The sequence below is a fragment of the Periophthalmus magnuspinnatus genome, chromosome 1, assembly GCF_009829125.3.
Source record: "Periophthalmus magnuspinnatus isolate fPerMag1 chromosome 1, fPerMag1.2.pri, whole genome shotgun sequence".
In the NCBI taxonomy this organism is placed as follows: domain Eukaryota; kingdom Metazoa; phylum Chordata; class Actinopteri; order Gobiiformes; family Gobiidae; genus Periophthalmus; species Periophthalmus magnuspinnatus.
In genome coordinates, this window is record NC_047126.1 from 22,351,447 (window position 1) to 22,376,471 (window position 25,025).

General features: G+C 38.4%; 2 protein-coding genes across 4 annotated transcripts in view; one reads left to right on the forward strand and one right to left on the reverse strand.

Moving 5' to 3' along the window:
* The window catches only part of slc5a10 (solute carrier family 5 member 10), a 31,272-nt gene extending 8,976 nt beyond the window's left edge, over positions 1-22,296 (reverse strand). For all 3 annotated transcript variants that reach the window (XM_033991469.1, XM_033991397.1, XM_055232494.1), the window contains exons 1-11: positions 22,267-22,296; positions 21,442-21,546; positions 20,599-20,658; positions 17,477-17,581; positions 17,296-17,401; positions 13,943-14,023; positions 13,664-13,869; positions 10,994-11,129; positions 1,611-1,718; positions 945-1,095; positions 118-286 (exon numbers count right to left, since the gene is read on the reverse strand). In XM_033991469.1, coding sequence (XP_033847360.1) covers positions 118-286; positions 945-1,095; positions 1,611-1,718; positions 10,994-11,129; positions 13,664-13,869; positions 13,943-14,023; positions 17,296-17,401; positions 17,477-17,581; positions 20,599-20,658; positions 21,442-21,546; positions 22,267-22,281 — 1,242 coding nt within the window. In that variant the 5' untranslated portion in view covers positions 22,282-22,296. The remainder of the gene's footprint in view (positions 1-117; positions 287-944; positions 1,096-1,610; positions 1,719-10,993; positions 11,130-13,663; positions 13,870-13,942; positions 14,024-17,295; positions 17,402-17,476; positions 17,582-20,598; positions 20,659-21,441; positions 21,547-22,266) is intronic.
* Positions 2,446-13,435, forward strand: LOC117393008 (protein FAM83G). Its single transcript, XM_033991212.2, has 5 exons — positions 2,446-3,694; positions 5,002-5,169; positions 5,806-5,930; positions 7,085-8,435; positions 12,003-13,435. Exons 1-5 carry the CDS (start codon positions 3,197-3,199, stop codon positions 12,360-12,362), a joined length of 2,502 nt encoding a protein of 833 aa, XP_033847103.1. The 5' UTR covers positions 2,446-3,196; the 3' UTR covers positions 12,363-13,435.
* Positions 22,297-25,025: the final 2,729 nt, after the last annotated feature.

The following is a 25,025-nucleotide window of genomic DNA, read 5'->3' on the forward strand; positions in this document are numbered from 1 at the left end:
AAAGCTAATGATGGTGTTGAGAGAGCCTGAAAGTTTTAGGTGGGAAGTAAATGTTGATTTTTTTTTTTAAAGTCCTTATATATTTATTTATTTATTGAAGTGTTCTAACAGTGTCACCTGCTCATTGGTCCTCTTCCAGAACACAGCCAGTGTAAAGACAGCAGTGACCGGTGGCGCCAGGTAACTGGTCACAGACTGGATGTAGACATAGAGCTGCCCGCTATTGGCCGACTGAAGGATTGGGATCCACACCACACTCACCACCACCAGGATGACTGTCACAATCCTGGAACACACAGTATAAAGCACTGTGGTGTTAAAAAGACTGCCCTCCTGCCCTCCTATTCACTAAATAGGCCACAATCATAGCCCAGTGTGAGTCGGTACACTGCAAAAATTACATGAGATAAAAAAAGAGAGAATTCAGAATTATAATCTATATCATTTGTGTTTCTTTTACTTTATTGTCACTGATATTTTTGCCTTTGTTTGTTTTGTAGTAAGAAACTTGGGTTGCACTTTACATCAGTGCAGTAACATCATGGTAATGGGATAGACATAGCATTGTAAATGGAAGAAATAAATATTTACTATGACATATTCACAGTCCACTGCTTTTGGATTAATCACATTCCCATAAAAATAAGATCAGCAATAATTATTATACTTTTCTGTTGCAACACTAAAATCTCCCTTTTGTTGGGCATATATAGGTTATTTATCTTATTGCATCCTATCGTTTTGCTGTTTCCATTCTATTGTAATGCTGTTTGTGCTTTAAAATGTTTTCCACTGGCAGGCAATATAGTTCATAATAAGAAAACATTTAACCTACAAAATATTCACAGTAAACAATCTAGACCTAGAAATTGTAAACTAGACAAACCTACTCAAAACAAGTACACTGTAGTTAAACTGTAGGCATGTTGTTTGCGTTGTGCTACCTTCCCACCAGCAGTAGCTCTTTCTCTGAAGCGGCTGGGCGGTGCTTCTTCCAAATGTCCATGGTGAATAAAGTGGAGCTGCTGTTAAAGATGGACGTCAGCGAGGACATGAGCGCGGCCATCATCACAGCAATCATTAAACCTTTGAGACCTGTAAGAAAGCGCACATTAAAGGGCCTGTATCATGCTATTTTCTAATCTATATTATAATGTTGTTTCCTCATCAAAACATTCGCATGTTTAACAAACAAACCCTGCATATTTAGGCTGAGTTCTTCGATGAAACAGAAAACACTCTATTCCTCTTTGTGATGTCATGTGGGTATACAGGGAGTACTCCAATGTGTTTTAAACTTCATACACCTCCACCAGAATCATTTGGATAATTTCAGCCCTAGAACTGCCCATCTCTACTGAACCAAAGATAAAAGGTAGATGGTAATTTGAAAACTACTGCTTCATGACATCACAAGGTGAAACAGAGCATTTTGAGCTTTGGAAATATATTGCAATAATGAAATATAGACAGACTAATAAGAAAGGGTTACTCGAACGTGTGTGAATGAAACAAAATATATAATACTATAAAATAATATAATATTACCATGAATTAACATTTTAAACAATGTGTCATATTTAAAGTTATGACATCAACTCTATCCTCACCACTTGGCATGAGTTCAATGACCAGTTTGGGAAAGGCTATGTTGGAGCATCCCACCTCAGCTCCACACACACGGACACACTCCTCAGGATCCACACAGCCAACTGAATCTGAAAAATTAGTATCATTAGAATTATATCATGTACTGAGGTGAGTAGAGTAACCAAAAATAGTAGTCAACTCATGAGAGTTAACGTTACTTCAATACTAATATTATTAAGTAAAGGTACAAAGAAGTACAATTTTGTCAGTAGAAGAGTACTACATCCCTCTGATTTTGTACATAGCCAGGCTCCTTGTGACATTTAGCCTCAAATCAGGCTCAAATCATTAAAAACTATTCTGGTGTGGGGGTCTTGAGTGCCTAGAATATCGATTTTGCATTTATTGACTTGTTTTTGACTAGTCAATATACTGTGCAAAACTTTCTGCTGCCTTTTTTTGTTTTGGTACATAAATATGCAGATCAACACAGTACAGCCTAAAAAACAAGAACATCCATAAGAAATATCCCTGTAACATGAAACACTGTGCTGCCTGTGACACTGTATACTCTAAGTGATCAGGAGAAATGGTCCTTTGTCTCCAGTCCCTAACCTCACAGAGTCTCCTCTATTCTGCTTTAGTGAAGCAGTCATTACAAGGAAATACAACTCCCACAACTCACTAAAATGTGATTTGGTCAACCTCTGAGTCATGCACTCACTATTGTAGGTAGGTTTTGAATGTTCTTTGGTTCTAGAGGAGCACTAGCCTCCTACACACTGAGACACACTCACACAGACCCTAACGGTGGGAGAGTAACACATTTCTCGCCCTTGTGTCCGGGAGGAGGGTGGAGTTAACCCCCTTTTCCTGAAAGACACTCCGCCTTTCTGCCCCCGGTAATCGAGCTTCCGTTGACAAATTCCTGGTGCTGGCAAAGTTGTCCACTGGACCCTTAGGATTCGTACGTGCCTGGAGACCTAAACGGATTATTAAGGACAACCGTGGACTTCATCCAAGTTTTCTCTTTTGGAAAAGCCAACAAGTTGCCATCTTAACACACGAACAGCTGTGCTACAGCCGGGAGGAGCTGCGCTGTAGACAAAGGAGAAGTGACTCGTCAGCGACTCATGATTAGTTTAACAGCGTCTACAGAGTTCATATGTGGGTTTCTTTCAGACTAGTAGACCTGGGCCTACATGTTCGGCTCAGACTAGTAGCGGTGTAAACACTTGGACTCTCCGACAGCCTCGCGTGCGCACTGCCCCGCGGGGGCACAGTCAAACCGGGCCGCGGAGGTAATTTGTCCCGTGAGCCTCAGGTAAAGGCGTGTCGCACTCTGGGAGGAGAGCTTTGTTCAGCCTACTCCCTGACAGTTTGTTACAGAGACAGAAGAGTGGAGCTGGAGGCTGTGTGCGTTTAGCTGATGTAACGGCTCCTTTTTCAGATGAAACATTTTTGTTTACGTGTTCCCGAGCCCAGGTCACGCGGACACTTTGGCAGCGCTCATGACAAAAACGACTTTTCCCCACAGTGACCCCGTGGACTGAGTTAAAGTGGGTCAGACTCTCTTTTCTACTTTCCCAGCGGAGCTACTGGAGCCATGGCGCTGTCTCAGGTTCAGTGCCTTGACGACCACCACGTCAACTGGCGCGTGAACGAGAGCAAACCCGAGTTCTTCTACAGCGAGGACCAGCGGCTCGCGGTGGAGACGCTCATAAACGGCGGCCGTGATGCATTCACAGACTTTATCAAGACTCATGGCGTGCGTCAGTTCCTTTCAGACGAAGAACTGGACCGGATCGAGAACTACATGGAGCTGTACCGACCCGGTCACGAGCACCACCAAAGACCAGACACCCCCATAACCCCAGGACTGGGCAACTTGACCCCTGGGGCCGGGGACGATGGAGACGGGGAGATTTCGCTCCAGTACTGGCCTGACCGCTCCGAGTTCTCAGTGGCAGAACTGGACCTGGGCTGGCCCGAATCAGTATCCTACCGTGGAGTGACACGCGTGAACGTGCACACGCAGCCCCCAACAGAAGGCCAAACGCACATCAAGGAGGTGGTGCGCAAAAGCATTGCTTCAGCACAAAAGGTAAGCATTATGGTCATGTGATGAGCCCTATCAATATGCAACACTGACAGTTCTTCTGAGGCTCTTATGCGTTCACTTGTTGAAAGTCCAAAGTGCACTGACAGACAGAGCAACATCCTCATACTGCAGGAGTTTCAATCACTCTGGTCAACTCACAGCTCTGTAACATTGTTTCTAAAACAACAACAGGAGTAACCTCCACGTAAAGATGAAGGCTTCATTATTACTCTCTTTTAGTTAACTGTAAAAAGTTTTAAGGACGACGTAGGTATTATACGTAGGTATTATAGCCTATATATTTTTTTTATCTTGACTATCCACAGACACTAAACAAGAACACCCTTAAGATGCATGTGCTATGAATAACCAATTCATTATGTTTCCTTGCACAAATCTACAAAAATGTGCACATAAACTGTAAGTCATAAATTCTGCAAAAACACACACAGGTCAAATACCAACAGCACCCATTCAGCGTCATGTATCATGTGTCTTTTCACTTCACACAGCCTTGTTGCACATTCCAGGTTTTCTTCTTGCCCTACATCCTGCTGCATGTGCCAGACCTGCACATGCACATTACTCATCTTTAATGAACCCAGTGTCAGTCTACACATGTGTGAAAAGAATGGCTTTAACATGAGCAGATGAATGACAAAGCAGCACAACCCTATAGGCTATATACTAAACTTTAAACAGGAAAACCAGCCTGTCCTGTAGAGTATTCTTTTGGGTGGATCTTTTTTTCACTGTAACTATTTTGGTGTTGGCCCAGCACGTGCATCAGCCATGAAGAGGTGATTGCTTTGCCAAGAATGTTCCACAGTATAGTATTAAATGTATATATGTTGCATTTATTCAACTACGAACATTTTTTGCCTCTCCATGGATCTGACCAGTAAGTTGACCTGGTGGCATCAACTGCATGTCTTCATGGAGATAAATAAGTTTAGTGCCACACTGTAAGGCATTCCAGACAAAGCAAAGATCTTCATGAAGACCAATAGGTGGTGTACCCTCCTCTAGAAAAATTACATAGTGTAACTTTAATAATCTAATAACTCTAATAATGCAATGTATGAAATATTCACATTTTGTAATATGGTTATCAGAACTATGGTATTTGTAATGTATTTATTTCAAATTGAAATATCAAAAATATAATTTAAAATTTACATTATACAGATTCTGTATTTTTTGGATTTGACATACAAGTTGACCTGTTTTGGATGTGCATGCCCTTTTCTACATCTCACATTCTTTCCCAGACATGATTTAACATGTTTTTCCCCTGTTTTGTTTTGCAGGTGATAGCTGTGGTCATGGATGTTTTTACAGATGTGGATATCTTTCGTGATCTGATGGATGCATCCTACAAACGTAAAATCCCTGTGTACATTATCCTTGACACCGCCTCGGTCCCCTGTTTCCTGTCCATGTGTGGCCGAGCTGATATGCACCGTGGGCACCTAAAGGTATAATCATGCACCCCCACATACTGTTTGGACTGAAATAATTAGTCACAATGGTTTAGCCAATTTTCAAATAGCTATACGTCAAAGTCTGCTAATGCACATGACTTGAGTCCTCAGCTTGCATATACCCACAATTCGAACCTTAATAGCCTTTGTTGAACAGGTTTTTGCAGGCACGACTGGATAAGGTGCAAGCACCAGCTAGTCGAGTTGCTGGAATCTCTTTGTTATACTTTTAAGCTTGTTTGGCAGTGAGAAGCAATTAGTGCTTGTGGAAGTTTTGCCAGTTTTCACTTCTGTTGTATATTTACTCTCAATTCTCCTTTCTTTGTTCATTGTTTGGCTCACCATTCTTATCTTTTCTGACATCTTGACTATAATAGTGTTTATGACATCAATGAAGAGTGTCTCCTGTGAGATTTAGCACACAACTCAGTACCCGAAACCGCACCCTTATCGTAGGAAAAGGCAAACAACACGGGGTGTGCCAAGCACCTACATACAGCCATAGCACCAACCCAGAGTGCCAGCATTGTAATGGCATTATACACAAATCTGCATTGTTCATTATTGCTAAATCCCACTATCTATCATCTATCACTACCCTAACGTGTATTTTTTTCTATTAACTCTCAGAATTTACGAGTCCGCAGCTGTGGAGGTGTGGAGTTTCTGACACGCAGTGCTCAAAAAGTGCGAGGATCTTTAAAAGAGAAGTTCCTCCTGGTGGATGGAGACAGAGCCATCTCAGGGTCATACAGGTGGGTTTTGTAGATTAAGCCAAGAAGATCACAAAAAAGTGATCAAAAATTTGCTTTGGTAAATGCACTGTGAACACATTTAACTGGAGGGTCTCCACTCTGCTGTGTCATCTTAAGACTATTGCTGCACATTAGGCATTTATGTTTAAATAGCAACCAGCAAGCTTGTGTGAAGTTGTTCACTGGCCAAAGATGATTTAGTGCTGCAGTAAATGCACAGTCCAGAACACAACTGTGTTTCCTGTTAGTTTTTACTTTGTCACGCAGTCTGTTTGTTTATGTTTGAGGTAAAATTAATGGAATTGTACAAGACTAGATTTTTTTATTAGTTTGATAGATAATGAGTAAGGGCTTAATTCTAAATAAAAGTGTCCTTACTTAGTATTTTAAAATGGCTGCTTAGTGATACATGTGGTGATGTCAAAGCTTTGGCCCAAGTCCTTGAGGGCCATTGCCTGTTCCCTTTTTACTGCATTCCACACTGGTCTGTAACCATGCCCCTGCTTACAGTGCTATTCATGCCGAAAACAAGGAAGCACATTCAATAATCGTGTGAGGGGACCAAAGTTGCTGACTAATTGCATTTAAAAAGTGCAATTATGTGTTTAATCATTATTCTGTCTGGTGATTTATTTGTACATTTGTTTTATATACTTAAAACTAAGTTTTTGTCAGATTATTGACTTTTTACGGAACTTGTCATTCAGGTTTTTTGAAAGATTTTTTTCAGTGATACATTTTTCTTTCCTCTAGCATATACCAGGCATCACTCAAGATCAATAAACATATTTGATAGTTAATGAAGTTTTAAAGTGGACCTATTATGCAAAATAGACTTTTTAGAGTTTTTAACCATGTTATACCTGTTTTGCCCCATTTACCCTTTTGAAGTTGTATTTAGAATGATTGATGCATGTTTGCCCTCTGTACTTACTTGGTTTTCCAATAAAAATTTTCTTAGTCTGTGATATGTGTAAGATTCGGCATTGCTGTATAGCCATTTGGCTGTAATTTAGACACCTTAAAAGGTCTAAATGATAACATAATGATCCATGATAGATTCTAAGTATATAGCAGACAAAAGCACAATATGCCTTGTTTAACATCAATAGCATGCATATCTAAGAGTAAATACACGTGTTGTGTTCCTCCAGCTACACCTGGTCATCATCCCGCTTGGACCGAAACGTCATCACAGTCATCACAGGGCAGGCTGTGGAGACCTTTGACCTCCAGTTCCGTGACCTCTATCTTTTGTCCCGAGGTGTGTCTCTCAATAAAATACCAATGGCCGACGAACCCATCCCTGAGCCCATTCCTCAAGCCGCCCCAACGCCCGTCTCAGCAAATGTGGCCCGCAAACTCATCAACCCCAAGTATGCTCTGGTAGCCACGGGAAACCATATAAGCCCCACCTCCTCTGACCAAAACTCAAGCAAACAGAATTCCAATTCCCAGCTTCCCACAGGACTGAAAATAATGAAAGGTCGTCTTAAGGAGGTTCAGGAAGAGCTGCCTTTGCATCCAGGGTTGGCGCATTTGGAAAAGGCATATTTGATTCCGTATCTGCCCACATGGCCTGAGCCGGATCCTCCAAGCGATGTGATTGGCTTCATAAATATTCGAGATGATAAGAGAGCCCATCAGGTTCACTTGCAAAGGTCGGAAAGATTTGAGGTGAGCCAAGCAATACGGTTTAGTTCGCCACTGACTGCACCAGCAAAAAAAGAAGATAAAACGCCTCCTTCTCCTGCTGATAAGGAAGAGCATGTTGAAAAATCAAAGAATACAGAGGCCAAAACACCAACAGAGGTGAAATCCTTAGCCTCAACACACAATGACCAGGTAGACAGCAAAGAGGAGACTGTCATTCAAAAAGACAACAAGGAACCTAACCAAGATATTCCTACACAGACACCAATTATGGAGAATCAACAGCCAATGGACATAGCCAACCAGGAAGTAGAATCTCAAAGCATAGCACCTCCTGTCCCCAAGCGTCGCACTTTACAGTTAGTAATAGACACTGCCTCCTCAGAGAAACCTGTTGAATCTCAGGTAACATTAGTAAAAATTGACCCAGTGGTCAATGATTTGTCAGACAAAAACATCCAACAAGAAGAGGTTAAAATGACCCGGCATCGGCTCCAGTCCCAACGAGAGGAGCGCGATTCGGTGAGCAACGAGGATGGCAGCCAGGACAGCACCAAAGTCATCTGCGACCGGGGGGTTATCGAAGAGCCGTCCAGTAATTCCACTGGGTCTGAGGAAGAGTTCTATGATGCCCAGGTGGAGCATCAGAAAGAGACACTCATGAATGGGATAACGCCAGAGTCGAAACAGGGGCACCGGCCAGGCGATGGGCTGAACGTGATGGCCCGCTTCTCCCAGAGCATGTTGGACCTGAGGGAGCCCACACAGCCGGACGACAGCATGGCACTCATTCGGCAGTCACAGCAGATGCGCCGGCAGAACTTTCCTTCCCCGCACAGGCATATTGGGCAGGTGAGCCTTCATGTATATTTTTTTAGGTTTACTTATTCTGAATATCCTCACCAAAGGTAACTTAGTAAGCCAACTAGTCCTGTAAGTATATCGACTTATCATTCCATACATGATAGATGGAATAATTCATTTTGGGGGTCAGGAGTACTTTTTCTTTGTAATAACTAGGAACTCTTTGGTATTTTTCTGTATTACAGTTAAGATTTTAGCTAGAAGGTTGAATGAATAACTGACTATGACTCAATATTGATCAATAGAACCAACTACTTAAATGCTTAATTTTTAACCGTATTGTACATTAAACTGTCTAGTCACTGCCAAAACTCCAGCAAACTCCCTCCAGTCTCCTTTCTGCTGTTTTGCGTATAAATCCTTATAATCTTAGTGCAATTATGCTAAAGAGTTTTCTTTTTTTTGTTTTCTACCATGTTATAACGTTGTTCCCTCATCAAAAACATGCCTGAAGAGCTTTTAGATGTCAGCCATGCATGTTTCAGTAATTTAGCGATCTCTCCCAGGCCATATTTGAACTGTAAGATTCTGTCCAGTGCTCCACCCACAAGTCTGCATCACTTATGCTCCCACATGACAATTCTCCATAAATATATGAAAGCATGATACTAAACTGTATTTAACAACTTGACAAACCTGATGTGATGTGCAGTAGTTTTATTAGCAGGATGCACGCTGATTGTGTTGTGATACAGCTCTGAAGGGGGAGTGACTTAGCATGTAGGGCAAAGCGAAGGCGTCAACATGTTTTAGAAGTTTCACTTTCGTTTTTAATATGTTGTTTTCGGCAGAATATAGCATTTCAAAACAATAAAAGGTAACATCATGGTGATCAAAATATGTTATGTGTTGGTAGTTAATACAAAAAAATAAAATACCCTGTCTTTAAAATAAATAAATAAATAAATCAACTAATACAAAATTTTGCCCACTAAGACGCAACCAATTAAATAAATAAAGGACAACAGCCCCAGAATGCTTACATTTTCCTGTACATTTTCATTCAGAGCAAATATTAAAACTTTTATTTTAAAGCGTTTCTCTTGTTTATTTGGCCTGCTACTTGCTGTTGTCTGATTATTTGCCCTGTGTTTTACCTAGTTCTACCTTGTTCATACTCGCACACGCCACCATGTTTGTTTTGATTCTAACGGGTCATTACAAAACCTGTCAGTTCCACCCACTGGATTTCGAAGGGTTGGAATTTAATAATAGAACCTGACAAAAGGTTTATTGAACAAGAACATTGGAAGTGGTTTGCTGTTTGACTTACCTGTTAAGACTCAAATATCATGAGTTGTTTTTACATCACAACTGGCTTTAAAAAGTAGCTTATAACATCAGTCTGGTTGGGCAAACACCCAAAAGTGGTTTTGCAGCATTATTAAATGAATGAGTAATTGTCAGTAATTAATTATGTAAAAAGTCTGTTCAAACTGGCAGTGAACATTCATCCATAACGCAACAATGGATTACACCCAAAGGGAAATAGTGTCTGTTAGTAGCTGGAGCTTGAGATGTCCATTTTTACTTGGGAGAAATATGTAGCCTTTTGCACAAGCTTTGGAAAATTGTTGTTAAGAACTCAAAACCAAATTGAAACCAGTACAATTTTCTAAAATGTAAATGAGGGCCTTTGGTCTGCCAGCTTTCAGAAGCTTAAATGAGCTTTCAGAAGTTTGGTTTCAGGATAATAAAAGTATATAAATTTACAGGAATACATTTCAGAATAGTCTTGATTTGATGCAAAATATCAAGCATCTTTAATTATTCAAAATGACCCTAAATGAACAATGCACTATGTATGTTTCAGAATCTCCTTTCCTCTAAATGTAAAAATGGTAAATTACATACATTGTAACTAAGTTTTTCATAAAATTGGTTGTACAATGTTTTAGTTACATGTTAAATGTAAAAAATGCTATCATTACATTATAAGAAAAATATACTATCTAAAAAATACACCCAAGTCCTGCCAGAACAAATATACTATGTTTGAATAAGTAAAACACATCCTGAATATATAAAATGTCACTCCATTTTTAAAATAACCCTTTAAAGATATTAATACTATTTACCGGTACTATATCAACTTATTGTTCAAATATATGTTACATTTTGGGGGTTGATATTTATTGTGGGCAATTTTTCTTTGTGGGGATGCATTATAAATACAAACTTAGTACTCAAGTATTTAATTCTTATTTAGTTTTTTTTTAAGCATATTATACATTTAGAATATTTTTGGGGGATAATCCTGCTTCAGGGTTATTGTGTCAGTGGCATAGATTAATTTCAATATTGACGTTTATCATCTATATTTCTTCTTTTGCCATATGTCACATTTCAAAATGTGTTGTAGGCCTAGTAGACTTAAACTAAGCACCAAGTAAAGTTGGAAGTTCCCAGACTTAAAGGAAGCCACATCAGACCATGGCGCTGAGTCAGAGTTACAGGAAAAGCACAAGCCTCAATCTAATGGGTGTGTTTTCTCTGACATTAAACAAGTCGTTGCATGTGTACAACAGTGTTTTAGCAGCACCCACCTGGATAGAGCGCACGGCTGATCATGCCCGGCAGGATGATGAAAATAAAGGGCAGAAATTTCAGATACGCAGCCAGGATGGACGCTCCTTTGACATGACTTATGTTCTTGGCAGACAGGGACCTCTGAACAATCACCTATGGGGAAAAAACAGATTATGATTGGCAGAGTATGATCAGAATGGCATCACAAATGAGGCCTAACTAATGAGTAATTTAAGTAATTTAAGTCAACTAGAACAGTAGTTCTGTTTTGTATAGGGCTGTTAAATGCATGTTCATTTGTAAATGTATGATTCAACTCAAATAATTTATGTACAGTTTATTCCGCTTCGTTAACAATTCACAGTGGATTCATTTATGTATCAAACAAATTCACCGTTACCAGAAAAGTGACTAAGTGCACCAGTCTAATTCTGTGCTACCTAGAATTTTCTGGTGCTACCTAGAATGTTCCACACTATGGCATTAAAATTGTCTTGCACCAAAAACATGCATTCTTATTGTGAGAGCTACAAGGGCTCCACAGATCTGACCTCTAACCTGTCCTTGTGGCCTCACCTGCTTGTCTCTGTGTCAGTTAGATACATTTAATACCACTTTGTGGAACATTCCAGGCAAAGCAATTACATCTCCAAAGAGGCAAGAAATGGTGGACCTCCCACCAGAAAAATTACATAGTGAAACTTAAACATTTGGCCAATTAGAACCTGCTGTTAACGTGTATGGAGAAAATTCCCATTTATTTTTTTTCCCATAAGCTTCAAAATCAACTTCTGAAACTTTAGAAACTGCAAATGTCTATTTATGTTTCACCGCATTTGAAAGTTTTAAGTATGTTTTTCTACATTCAATATAATGGTAATGGTTACCACATAATATTGTATCTTTTTTAAAAAAAACAACAACTCACTTTCAGGAACTAGCAAAGTCTGCCCCCTTTTGCTCTCTACAATATAGTTGAATGAAAAGTTGAATGAAAATCTAATTCTGGCTTTCATTTATTTCCAGCTGTTCGAGCCCTCCAGATCTCCAGGCCAGGCCAAAGTAATCATAGCAAAGCCTGGAGCTCACCATCGTCCGAGCAGGGCAGTTGCACCTGTGATCGGAGGACACCGGTACTGGCAGTCTCAGATGTTACCGCCTGATCCAGGCCAGCCCACCTCTCAGACACGTTCAGGGCGGTCACCTCGCCGCCACAGTCCCAGCTACAGGAAGGGCCAGCAGCCCTCGGACCAGCTCTCAGCCAATCCTGCAGGACTGTTAGGGGTCCCCTTCTCCAAACTGAGCAACTTGAAACACTTAAAGGCACGGGCGGGAGTGTCACAGAAGAAAGTGCCTCAAATGAATAAAGCTAACCAGATGAAATAATGGAATAAAAAGGATACATGAAATAATATTATTAAACTATGGCTCTTAATAGTATGTACGTCTGGCAGCCTCTGTAAATGTAAACTCTCATCTTGCAAGAACTGAACCTGATGATCTTATGGGGTCCACAGGGATCTGCAGTGACTGGACGTTATAACGTTTGTCCAGACTTAAGTGTATTTTTTTCCTAAATGTGTCCTTTTACATTATGTGGGCCACTGGTTAATTTATTAGTTTATAGTGAAAATACATTACATTTGGATGTATAATAAGATCTGGTTGGAGTTCTGTCCCCCCTTCCAGTTTTGATGAATCACATCAAGTTACTGAAGGATTTTCCCATAGACTGCACTATAAAAAACAGGGCTGGTATTCGGGAGTCATGAAATGTTTTAATATTATGTGTATTTTGAATTGTCTGGACAAAAGCTTGCATCAGCTAAGAGGGATTTTCTTTCTGGTCCGTCTCTGTGGCTATCATTGGTCAGGAAAAAAAAGGGTATAAGCACGTCCCTAACAGTGCTAATGCCACTGCTCAAACAATATAGAAATATGGTTCAAAGATAAATAATATAAACAATGCAATAACATAATGATGGCATAATATAATAAATTTGACATGTGCTACCTGAGTGTGCCTCATTATAGATTGGTCCTTTTTTCTGCTCAAGGCTTTTATTAGCAAACAAGAATGACGCTGTTGCTTGTAATCATTGTTTAGACAATGTGTTTTTAGCAACTGTTCTGCAATTGTATTTTAGTTAAAACTTCCAGGCACTTCACTTTCATCTCTTTGTAAGTTTACTATCATTTTTTAAAATATTTTTGAACAAAAAGGCAGACCCTGTCAAATTACAGTGTTGTATCCTGTTTTTGGGGTGTGTATAATGGGTTGTTATTTGTACAATTATTTTGTACTAATGTGGAGAGAAAAACGTGGTTTAAATGTGTAAAAATATGTACAAGTAAGATGAATAGTCTTTAAGTATCTTCTTGAAATGTACTTAAAATGTTTGTACAGTATTTGTGAAGATTGTGTAACCCAAAATGTAAATAAAGGAAACACTTCTTAATGTTTTGTACTGTTGACTTTGTAAGCCCTAAGCACTGACGAGCTGTTTGTTTTATACTTGTTTACTCCATAAGCTAAATTCCACCTAATAGTGTTCTTTGTAAATGCCTAAAATTAATCACAAAAATAAACAGCTGAAAATCAATAATCAAAAGTTTCAGGTAAGAATACGATCTGTGTTTTGCCATCTGCTCTTTGATTGGACTGATAATATCTGTAACATACACACCTGATCAGTGCACCAGTACCATGTGGCCAGTATGGTGAGTCCCAGAGTCATCCCGGGCCAGGGCAGGTCTCCGGTGACTGCGTCCCTGAAAAGGTGCATGGCGTCTGCACGAGGGAGATGGCACGTGCTATTGGGAATAATCTTTCGTGGGATTGCAACGCTATATGCCTTTGCCAGGTTTCCATAGCCACCAATTTTATTAAACGCTGCAGAAGAAAGACTTTTATCAACACAAGTTTCTGTTGTGTGGTTATCTGGAAAGAAATAAAAGATGCACACCAGTAATCGTCAGAATACTGGCTCCCACAATCATGACGAAAGTCTGCAAAGTGTCAGTGTAGATGACAGCAGCAAGACCACCTGAAAGAGAGTTGAATATCAAAATAATTGACCATTTATACTCACTCATTCTAAAACTAAAAAAATCACTTAATATGAATTTCAAGACAAGATAAACGTTTTGTCCCAGAAGGTGAAATTTGATGTACATAGATGTCAAATAGATAGATACAGTGCAGGGAACAGAAAAAAAAAATCTGAATTAATGCGTTGCAGTCACTTGTGAAATCAGTGCAGTTCAAAAAATGAATTAAATTCATAGGTTAGTACAGAATTTATAAAAAACAGTTAAGTGGCATGTGCACTAGCAGCCTAGATGTTAAATCTATGTGTGAGGGCGGAGCCAGTAGATGTCACATTTTATTGAGAGTTAGTTGGTGTGAAAGAGCTGAGTAGTGAATGGGTAGATGGGCAGGGGATCAACAGCTGCATGACAGTTGGCTAGTTGCCCAGTTGCACTCAGACATCATTTATTCAAAAAACAAAAGGTATATTAAGACATCTTAAGGTTACACAAGAATTGGTTGTGGTCGATTAGATAATATGATTGATAATATGAATAAAAACCCCTTGCATGTGACCCTTTGATATTGCATAGAACCAAATCATCAGACTTTTTGTCAAATTTGAAACAAACATATAGCCTTTCATTCAGAAACAAAGCAGGAATCAAGATATCTAGAATTTTCCATTCTCACATCATTGATTAGGTAACAGTTGACACCTCAAATTATAATTGATTACAGATTACAAGTGTCTGGTTTTAAAAAAGCCACTACTTTAGACACTTACTAAACATAATGACTTAAGAAGGGTGTGTTATTTAATGCAGGTGCAAAGTACATGGTGGTAGTAATAAGCAAGTATGAATATCCCTTTCAGAAATATGCTATGACTTTAAGAGGGCTTATGTCATTTTAAAAGATGTTTGAAAAGTGCCGCCTTTCTTATATAAGTAAAGAAGTACATAGAAGAAGTAACATATTCTTAATGCACTTTAAATGAATCTAGAACATTTATAGTAGCTTGAATTTTTTGTCCAGATTTTTAATATGTTTATAACATATTTATAGAGTGCTTTTTCCAAGCATATTGGTAATTAAGTAGTACATAAATGTGTTTGTGAAGAGCACAACGGTTGTACTCAAGACTTAGATATAATAGATACAGATTGACCTATATCGTGCTTTTCCTCATAATGTTCAAAGCATTATGAATAATGCATTTGTTACCCAAAGTGTAACCAAAGTGTACATAGACCTAATGCACTTTAGGTTTGTGCATTTCAAGTTTAAGCTGTTGTTAAAATATATTAAAAGCTCATTCTTTCAAATAGCACTTTTACATAAACTCAGGATAAAAACATAATCATAATGGCTACACTTGTATTACACCACGTTTGCACCATAATTTATACTACATGTTAGTACATTACATTCCTTTGATCAAACGCACTCACTGTTACTGATTACTCTAGTAATGCATTTTATTTATATAGCGCTTTTCACACGTTCAGAAACTCTAAGTGTACGATTGAGCTATTGATTTATAGTATACTATACATGAATATATCGCAAACATGTTAAAAAATGCTCTGTTAGATAAATCATGGTAAAGTGCACTTAGAATAAATACACTTACAATGAGTACTGTCAAAGTTTACCTTTGTGCCATTGTTTCATAATTTACAAGGTAATATGTTGTAAAAAGATTGTTTAGAAACGCTCTTCCAGATAGATTGAACTAAAATGTGTGTTTATTTAACGTACTTGAAGGTGGCAGTCTCATAGTGTCATTTTTAGCTATTGGTTTATAGCATGCTGCTCATGAACATTGAATATGCAGCTACATTGTTTCTTAAATGCTCTTTTAGATAAACCAAACTAATTGTCTCATAGAATCAATACGCCTAAAGTTAACCTCAAAGTACCTTTGTGCCACTGATTTTAAGATACTCATTGTAAGTACACTACCGACTCATTGCTCAAAGGTGTACTGCCACAGCAAATGTTTAATAGTGTATGCACATGAATATAATGCAAACACAATATTCTCCATAAACTGTACTAAAATTATGCTTCATTAACACTAAGAACTCATTGTAAAAAAGCGTTCACCCAAATCACTTGCTATAAAGTTTGCTTTCATTAAATGTACTTAAAGTTGCAACTTCAATAGTGTTGGTTTTTGCTCTTAAGTTATAGTTTACTAGACTATAAATCATTTGTAGACTGCAAATGTACATTTAATTCATGTAAGTTACTACTATATTATACACAAAAGAAATCCCTCTCCTCAATGATATTCAGCATTCTATCACTACCACACCAAGCCTCGGGGAACAGAGAAAAAACTACAGGTACTTCATAATCGGCTCTTCTCAAAAAGTTCACTTCTAGTCTTCTAGGAAGAGATACACAGCCTGTTGGCTAATTGATCCAATGACATGCAGGTGCGAGTAATTACATCATGAGGCTTAAAAAAAACAGTGTATTGCTGGCATTCATTTGAGACAACAAGAGAATATCACAAGAGTCACCCACACCTTTCAGTGAGTAGTGTTTCTAAACCAACACATGTAGCCAAATATGTAAACCTGTTGACTGTAGTCTATGGAATTGTACACATTTTAAGACTAGATACATCGTAGAGATCTTCAAACAATGCAAATTAAATCAGAAGGGATTACAAAAATTTTAACATGAAAGCTCATGTTGAGAAATGTGTCTGCTGTGTGCTGAATACTCAATTTAGCACATATTTTAAGCATTTTTTATTTTATTTTTTTTACCACAACACATGGCACATTACTTTAACAGTTGAGTAGTTTTTAATGTTTAAAATGACAAGCATGCAGAAGCTATTAAAGGGGTAAAATATAATAATCTGCCTTAATGTCTTTGTAGATTGTTATGGTGGACAAATGGAGAAGTTGGATCCAGAACATAAAAAGAAAAGTTATGTATATGTAAAATGTAAGCATCCATTTTTTGCAGATGCTAAATGCCCACAATCAACTGGATGTGTGTGCAGTGTCGAGATACAATAAAGATTTTATATATTTTAGTTGCCTGTGAAGTTACTCAAATTCTAGGTGCTAGGATTTACAAATATGAAAGTAAGGAGCCATAACAAACGATAAAAACACATTTAAAGGGTACTTCAAAATAGCACAGTTAAGTGTGCTTATGTGTACTATTGTTAATGTGCTTATAACAAATGATCAGAGCAAAAGTAGTAAGTAATATAAAGCTATTTTTATCCACCAGCTCTGGCTTTTAATTACTTCTTACCTGCAATAGTGTAGAGAGCAGTGACAACCAGCATAAGAACAGTGGAGAGATAGAGGTTCCAGCCCAAACACACTTGAACAAATAGTGCTCCTGAATACAGGTCAGTCTAAGGAAAGAAAAGTAACATTTAGCAATAAGTAGCCATAGAAACATTTACTAATGATTTAGTTTGGTTTCATACTGATATTTTGGTGAAGACAGACAACAGCAATGAAAGAACAGCCAGGTAGGTTCGGATCCTCTCTCCTCCAAACCGACGACCTAGGTACTCCGGCATGGTGACAATCTAAAAAAAAACAAAAATACTGAATGTATAAAGCAGACAATTACAGAAATTACAGGTTAGCTGTAAGATTCTGTCCAATGCTCAGCCTACCTCACCAATGCTCCCACACGACAATTCTCCATAAATATACAAAACAATACACTACAACTTCACAAACCTGATGCGCAATGTGCAGTAGTGTGATTAGCAGAGTGCATGCTGTGTGTGTTATGATAATGATCTGAAAGGGAATAACTTAGCAAAGGGAGGGGGACTCGATGAAAGTGAAACTTTCCAAGGGGCAAGGTCAAGTCCAAGTTCTCTCCATGGACCATGAGGTAGTGCTACAAGTTGGAGTGGTGCAGGGCATGTGCAAACAGTTTATTCATTGGACTAACAGAAGACACATGAGGAGATCCCTGCATGTACCTGAGTGTCCAGGCCACCAGTAGAGGCCTCTTGTAGTCTTTAATTGAAAGTTCAGTTTGTAGTAAGGAGAAGGGTATCAGTAAATGCTTTTATAGTAGCAGGTCAACCTTTTTGCACATAAAGCAGAATATTTAGGCCAAATGTAAGCAGTGCTACGAGAAGAGATGACAGTGTAGCAAAAGGGGTGTCCAAACTTTTTTTTTTACAGAGGGCCAGATATCAAAATATTTTTGAAGTGGAGGGCTACAAACCACTGTCAACCCAGTGAGTCATTCACATTGGTGCATTGACAGAGCTTTAATAAGGCTTAGAACAGTCATTTTAAGTCCGCATCACAATGCAAAGTGATGCTGTTGATGTTATGGTTTTAGAATTACTTAAATTTGTAGTAAAAGGTTATTAGTATCATTTGGGCAGGGGACCCGAGGGCCAACAAAAATTGGTCTGAGGGCAGCATTTGGCCATAGTTTGGACACCCTTGTTGTAGCAGATATATGCACAACTATTTCAGGTTCATCATTAGACACAATACAATTTGAACCTGGTCTGTAGACACTGACCTGTCACAATAACACATTTTGAAATATGATATACTGCTGAAGAAAATATAGACGATAAATAATGATACTGAAACTAACTCATGCCACTGACACAACTACCCCCAAAAAACATTCTAAATGTTTAATATGGTAATGGCAGATGCAAAGCAGTCTAGTCCTGAACAGGGTTGTTAAATGGGGTATTAACTTCTAACTTGACCACAAGCAACGCTCTGCAGGACTGTCTCAGGGATGTGCAGAATTGGCTGAGCACAAATTTCCAGAACTTAAATCAATCAAAATAAAACTGAGATTGTAGTGGCTAAACTAACACACTGTTTGGGCATGACAATGTAATTGGCCCTCTGCCCTCTTATTGTCACCCTGCAGTAACAATTCTTGGGGTGATTGTGCACTCTGTGTTCAAACTGGACAAGCACATTAGTCATAAAGTCCAGCTTCTTTTAGTTGAGGCTTCTTGCTAAAGTAAAGCCCTACCTTCCACAGGCGGATTTTGAAAAAGCAATCAATGCATTTGTAATGTCACATCTGGATTATTGTAATTCTTTGTATGTGAGGCTGGACCAGTTTACAGAATGTCCAGAATGCTGTAGCTCGCCTCCTGACAAAAACTGAGAGATGCCTGTGCTGTGCAAACTGCACTGGCTCCCTATTTCATATCGGGTGAAATTCAAAATGTTATTGATTGTATTTAAATATACTCTATAGGTCCACTTTATTTAAGGGAGTTACTGCAGCCCTATACTCCACCCAGAGACCTGAGGTCAGCGGACCAGCTCCTGCAGGCTCTGCCCAAAGTCCGGGTCAAGACCAGAGGTGACAAAAAGTCATATCAACAGGAAAGAAATTAACCTCTCCTGAACAGCTTTATGGAACTATGAAACCTCCCTAGACAACTTAGGGATTACAGATATATGGGCACATGGTAATATAAAAGAAAGTACTATAATTTAATGTTGAAAATCCCATCTTATTGTCTAAATAATGAATGTTTTTTTATTATCATGGTATCAGAATCAGTACTGAGTACTGAGGCTTCTCCTTATCAAAATCTGAGTTTGAAATTTTAGTATTGTGACGACACTACTCAGATGTCCGTAAGTAAAAGTCCTTGTTGTTGACATAGACTCTCATGGGGACTGCAACAGTTGCAAATTTTGGCAGGAACTTGGAGCACTATGAAACAAGCCCAAGCAATGATCTTAATAGCAGCAGCATTTGAAGGAGGAGGAGCTTTTGTTACTGCATCAATGTATTCTTGGTTTGGAAAGATGTCATTTTCTGTAATGATATGAAATAAGAAGCGTGGGCAGGGTTTTCTGAAATTACACTTATTTTTATTCAACATCAGCCTAGTGTTTTTCATCTTGGGGAGGACTTGAGATGGTCTCCAAGGAGAATTTTCTGTAGCTGTCAATCAAGCCCATTACCAATGCTGGAGGGAGCCAACGTCGGGGAAAGAATCTGATTGGTCAGTTACATGTCTTCACTGAAGGAGAAAACAGCAAAATAAAAACACCAGGATTTAAAATGTTTTAAGGCCAGAAGGATAAACCTCACAGCAAGAAAGGGGCTAACAATTTTCAATAAAAGCCAATTGGAACCAGACCTTAGTTTGTGCCCATACCCACTTCCTATTTGAAATATGGCAGCTCGCAAGATAACGTTGTCCACTTATAAAGACCTACAGTCTATGGTTGTAAACAAGGTAGATGAAAATGTCTGCTAAAGTTGCCAGTTAGTGGCAAAGTATGAAATACCCAAACTTCAGTCTTCTGGAAATATTTCTTTTCCTCTTCAGTGAGAAGCAGTATTTTGATGTAGCATGACTTTCCAGTAGTGGAGATAGATGTACAATGTGTAGTGACGTCCTCAGAATGACCAACAACAACAAAAAAGTCTCGTGACTGAAACCCATTAATAAATTTGTATTGTAACACGCCTTTGGAGAATAGTATAGGTGGAGAGTACAGTTATTTTGGTACCTCACGTACCTGCTGAACCAGCTTTAGTTTGTGAGTAAAATGAGTAATGTGTATGAAGACCAACCCCTGAGGAAATGTAGACTGGTACAAAGACCCAGGCCAGAGCCAGCAGCACATAGGTGGCCTGTGGGAGAGAGGGGAAAAAGAATAAGACTGGACTGTCCACTTGCATGAAGAGAGGTAACTAAGTAGTGTTGTCGTCTGTGCAGTGTTATTCTTCAGCACTCCTTCTATGTGAGAGTATCCTTGTACTAGTGCCATCTGCTGGAGAGTGATTATAACTCAACAACATTAAAATAAACCTAAGTTACTTGCTGCTACTTGACTTTTTCTGGTTCAGATTACTGGTTCTGATTCACTAAAAGAAAGCTATTTTAGTCTGTTTTTTTAATGTTGCCAAGCCATAGACAGTCTACAGCAGTCGATAAGAGCTTTTACTGTTAAAACAACATGCTTTAGGTGATAGTGATTTAAATGTTATAATATTATTAATGTTTTTATTAATAATGTTATTATAGTTTTCTCATTATTATTTTCAGATTTTAGCAATCCATCAAAAGTGCTAACAAGTGTATTGAGGATACTTGCGATGTAAAATATACACAGCAAGTTTCTGTTTCTGTTTTTAATCAAATCTTTTGGGCAGTACTTAATATTCTAATTTTGCTAACTGTCCAAACAACAATGCTGACATTCTTTTTTAGCTGCTAAATAACCCCTCTCTGCATTACTTAAACATGATTTAAAAATCTTTCTCTAATTCACACATTATTCACTACCCATACAGAAGGCCCCTATCCCCTTCATACTACATACAGCACTATAGGTGATGGATTATCAGACTGGCTCAGTTTCATTCCGTGCAGTTTGATGACAGAAGAGGGCACGTGAAATACTGTATACTCACGTTCCATTCAAAACCTGCTACAGCGATTCCTCCTGCTGCTCCAGTCCCAGCCAGACCGATAAACAGACCTGAGCCCTCAGAGCTGGCGAACAAAGACGCTCCAATCTGTCAGCACACACATTTGTCAAGCTTTCTTTCAACAATGTAAACTACCCAAAGTGACACACATCTAACACCGCAACGTGGTAACAATAAGGAAAACATTTTATTGGAATGCACTAAAATTGACAAAAATCAGAAATATGCAGGTCAACAGCAACAAAGTTCAGTTTTCACCAATAAAGCAGCTATTTAGAGTACACTGTTTTAAGTGTTGAGAATGCAGAGTGTTTTTTTGTTATTGCCTTTAAGGATTCATGTAGACTAAAAATACAAAGTTTCAAGGTATGAAATTATCTAGATATAGTTTTATTTTAAAACTATTAAAAATTACACATGGTTAAGACAGTGCAGGTGGTCACATTTCAGACTTATTGACTTATTGCAATATTTATCAAATTTATAAAAAAAAAGAAAAACAAACTCTAAATAAAGAAGAGTCTGAACAAAATTATGTTGTCATATCTAAAAAGTGTCTTGTTGTATCAGTCTTCTCAAACCTTAGGGCAAATCTATCTGGAAAAAACTGCTGTGTGTGTTCCCATTTAAAATTTAAAAAAAAAATCTGTTCAGTAATGCAATGCTTTAAATTTCAATACCATATAGCCTACTCAAAACTTTTTAGCAAATTTATATGCCAGTTACATGCAGATAAAAGGCAAGAAATAAATTATCATTGCAATTTTGTTATAATTGCTTACAAAAAAAAACAAAAAAAAAACTTACCGGCCACCATGCCATATCGCGTCCGGCCAGGAAATAGCCACTCAGGGTGTTTCTGCTTACCCTGCATGAAGACTGCCAGGGCCAATCATTAGACAAACACAATCCAAATCGGATAAGATAACAATACTTACCCAAATGCCTACAGCCAAATTCAATAGAAAGTATATGACAATGACGATGATGTCCGAAAAGCTGAAGGACTGGGGCGAAGCGTAGAAATTGATGGTATAATTGGGCATTTTTGATAATCCAAAGAAAGTAAGCAACTTTTAATACTAACAAAATACCTGACTAATGAGCAGAATCACCATACCTATTTGAAATTAGAAAAAGATGGCATTTTTGTTGCAAGAAATAAAAGTAATGCATCCAACCTCCACCCAGGCAGTGTATCCCCGAAAACAGCCAGGGAGTGAGTGTGCGGGGCAGGCGTGAAGCGGGGACAGTGTGTTGGTTGAACTGATGATTAAACACATCACCTTAATGGTAATGCATTGGTTTAGGGGGTGCTGGTGGGTAATGGAGTGTAACACAGGCTGATGTTCAGGTGGAGCAGAGTCCGTGCACACGTGCCCTCGGTGGTCAATCATTGGCACCGACAAGTTCACAATCATTAGAGACCGAACACACAAACACGCTACTAAGTGTGCTGTTAGTTCAGGTTTAACAAGTGCATGCTGGGACTTCAAAAGAAACTTGGAATACATTTGCTACATATAAAAATGAGTTGCATATTATCAGTGGTGGAAAAAGTACTGCAAATTTGAGTTACATGGCTAAAAATGTACTAAATTATTAGTACAAGTATTGCTTCCAAAAATTTACTTAAGTAAAAAGTACACATGAAAAATAATACTCAGAGTACTAGTTACTAGTTACTTTTGAACAGATTTTTAGCAGCATTTTGAATCTGAATCTTAGTAGGGCAACCAGTCAGGAGCTATGAGCTACAGCACTTGGGGTCCCTCTCCAGATCTTCAGTTAGTCTGGTCAGAAGTACCTTAACTGGACCTATTGTGAATGTTTTCGGTTGATGTGGGGAAACCAGAGGAAATCCACCCAGACACTGGAAGAAACATGCAAACACTGCACAGGAAAGAACCTTCTTGTATGAGGCATGAGGGCTAGCCACTAAGCCATCATAAAACCTATGTGTCACGATAATGTTCTGCAGTACAGTATTTCTTCAAAAGGGCTACAACTGTTTTTATTGCTAAAGAAATCATTGAAAAACAGGCATGGTGGCATGACCCAACTCTCTCTATGGATATGAATATGTTTAATTCAATGATGTGGAATCTTCCAGACAAAGCGAAATCATCTCAATCGAGACAATGAGGTGGACACCCAACCGAAAAGTTACAAAGTGCACCTTTAAATAATCGCATGACTGCGTAGTAGAACACCTCACCTTTATTGTCCACTTCAGTGAATCTGCCAAATCTATCCCCTTTCTCCTGGTAAAAAAAGAAAAAGAGCAGTCAAATTAACAAAATAAAAACCACAAACTAAAAAATGGAAGAAATCAGATTTACTTGCACTAAATAAAATCTAAAACCGCTAAAACCTAACCCAGGGTGAAGTGCTTTCAACACTAAAAATAAAATTACAAAAGGTAAATGAAGTTGAGCTGACAGTTAATATCCTGGTGCTTACACTGTGTCCTGTATAAATTCATTTTTAATTCAATTAATTTTCTTTTACCACAAAAACTAAGCCTCTCTGATTCTCTTATGTACATGACTAACTTGGGCATGAAGTTAAGTCAAATAAGAGCCTCCTGCCATGAGAGGAGCTGCTTTCACGCAGGCTGATGTGAAATTGAGTGTCACACAAACGGCTCGTGTTTGCACTGAAGAGCAGATGGTGCCAAAGCAGACAGACGTCATTACCATTAATCACTAGCATTCACAAAGAATTCAGCCTGGACTGATCTCAACCAGAACATGAAACCAGATACAAAACATATATGAAATACACAGTTTTTTATTTAGACTACAAAAAATTATATTTGAAGGAGAGGTTCAAGAAACACAAATAAATGTTGAAATTATTTACGATCCAACAAAAAGCTTTTACCACTAGTACACTTACTCACAGTGGGAAGAGTAACTAAACGTTTAAGTAAGTTTAGGCCTATGTTAAACTATGAAATGATTCATTCTCTATTGTCCGGAGCCCTGCAAGGGCACCGTTGAGGAATTAAATAAAGAGAATCACCTGATCCTGAGAAATTATCAGGTGATTCCATAAAAAGTATCTTGTGATCCTGATTAAGGAGGGATGGCAGGTTAACAAGTGTGTAAAAGACAGTAATCTTTAAGTGCGTGCATGAATAACTTTCTGTGCACTCAGCAGTCCATGTTAACATTAATGAAGCTAAGAATAAATTTTGACTTTTTGGGGTTTTATTTTGGGATTGATTCAACCACTGTCGCAACACTTTTCAAAAACTTTATTAGTGTTATGTATTGCACATTGGTTCCAAGTGTATTAATTTGGGCTGACAGAGAGGTTTTAAAATAAACACTCCCAAACGTTTTTTGTAACAAATCTTTTCAAGACACAGTTTGCACATTTCAGTGTTTTGGAATAATTATTAAAAAAGACATCCTTTAGCCAGGGCCCAGTCTTACTCAACATACAAATCACAACACGAAATTTTTAATTGCTGTTACCATAAGGCTCTATTTTGTCTCAAAGGGATGGAGAGGTCGCACAAGCGACAAGTTTATTAAAGAAAATGCTACATTTAAATC

Coding starts and splice junctions, on each gene's coding strand:
- LOC117393008 (XM_033991212.2), top strand. CDS start 3,197: ATGGCGCTGTCTCAGGTTCAGTGCCTTGACGACCACCACGTCAACTGG. Junction 5,931..7,084: donor GCCATCTCAGGGTCATACAG/GTGGGTTTTGTA, acceptor GTGTTCCTCCAG/CTACACCTGGTCATCATCCC. Junction 8,436..12,002: donor CGCACAGGCATATTGGGCAG/GTGAGCCTTCAT, acceptor ATTTATTTCCAG/CTGTTCGAGCCCTCCAGATC.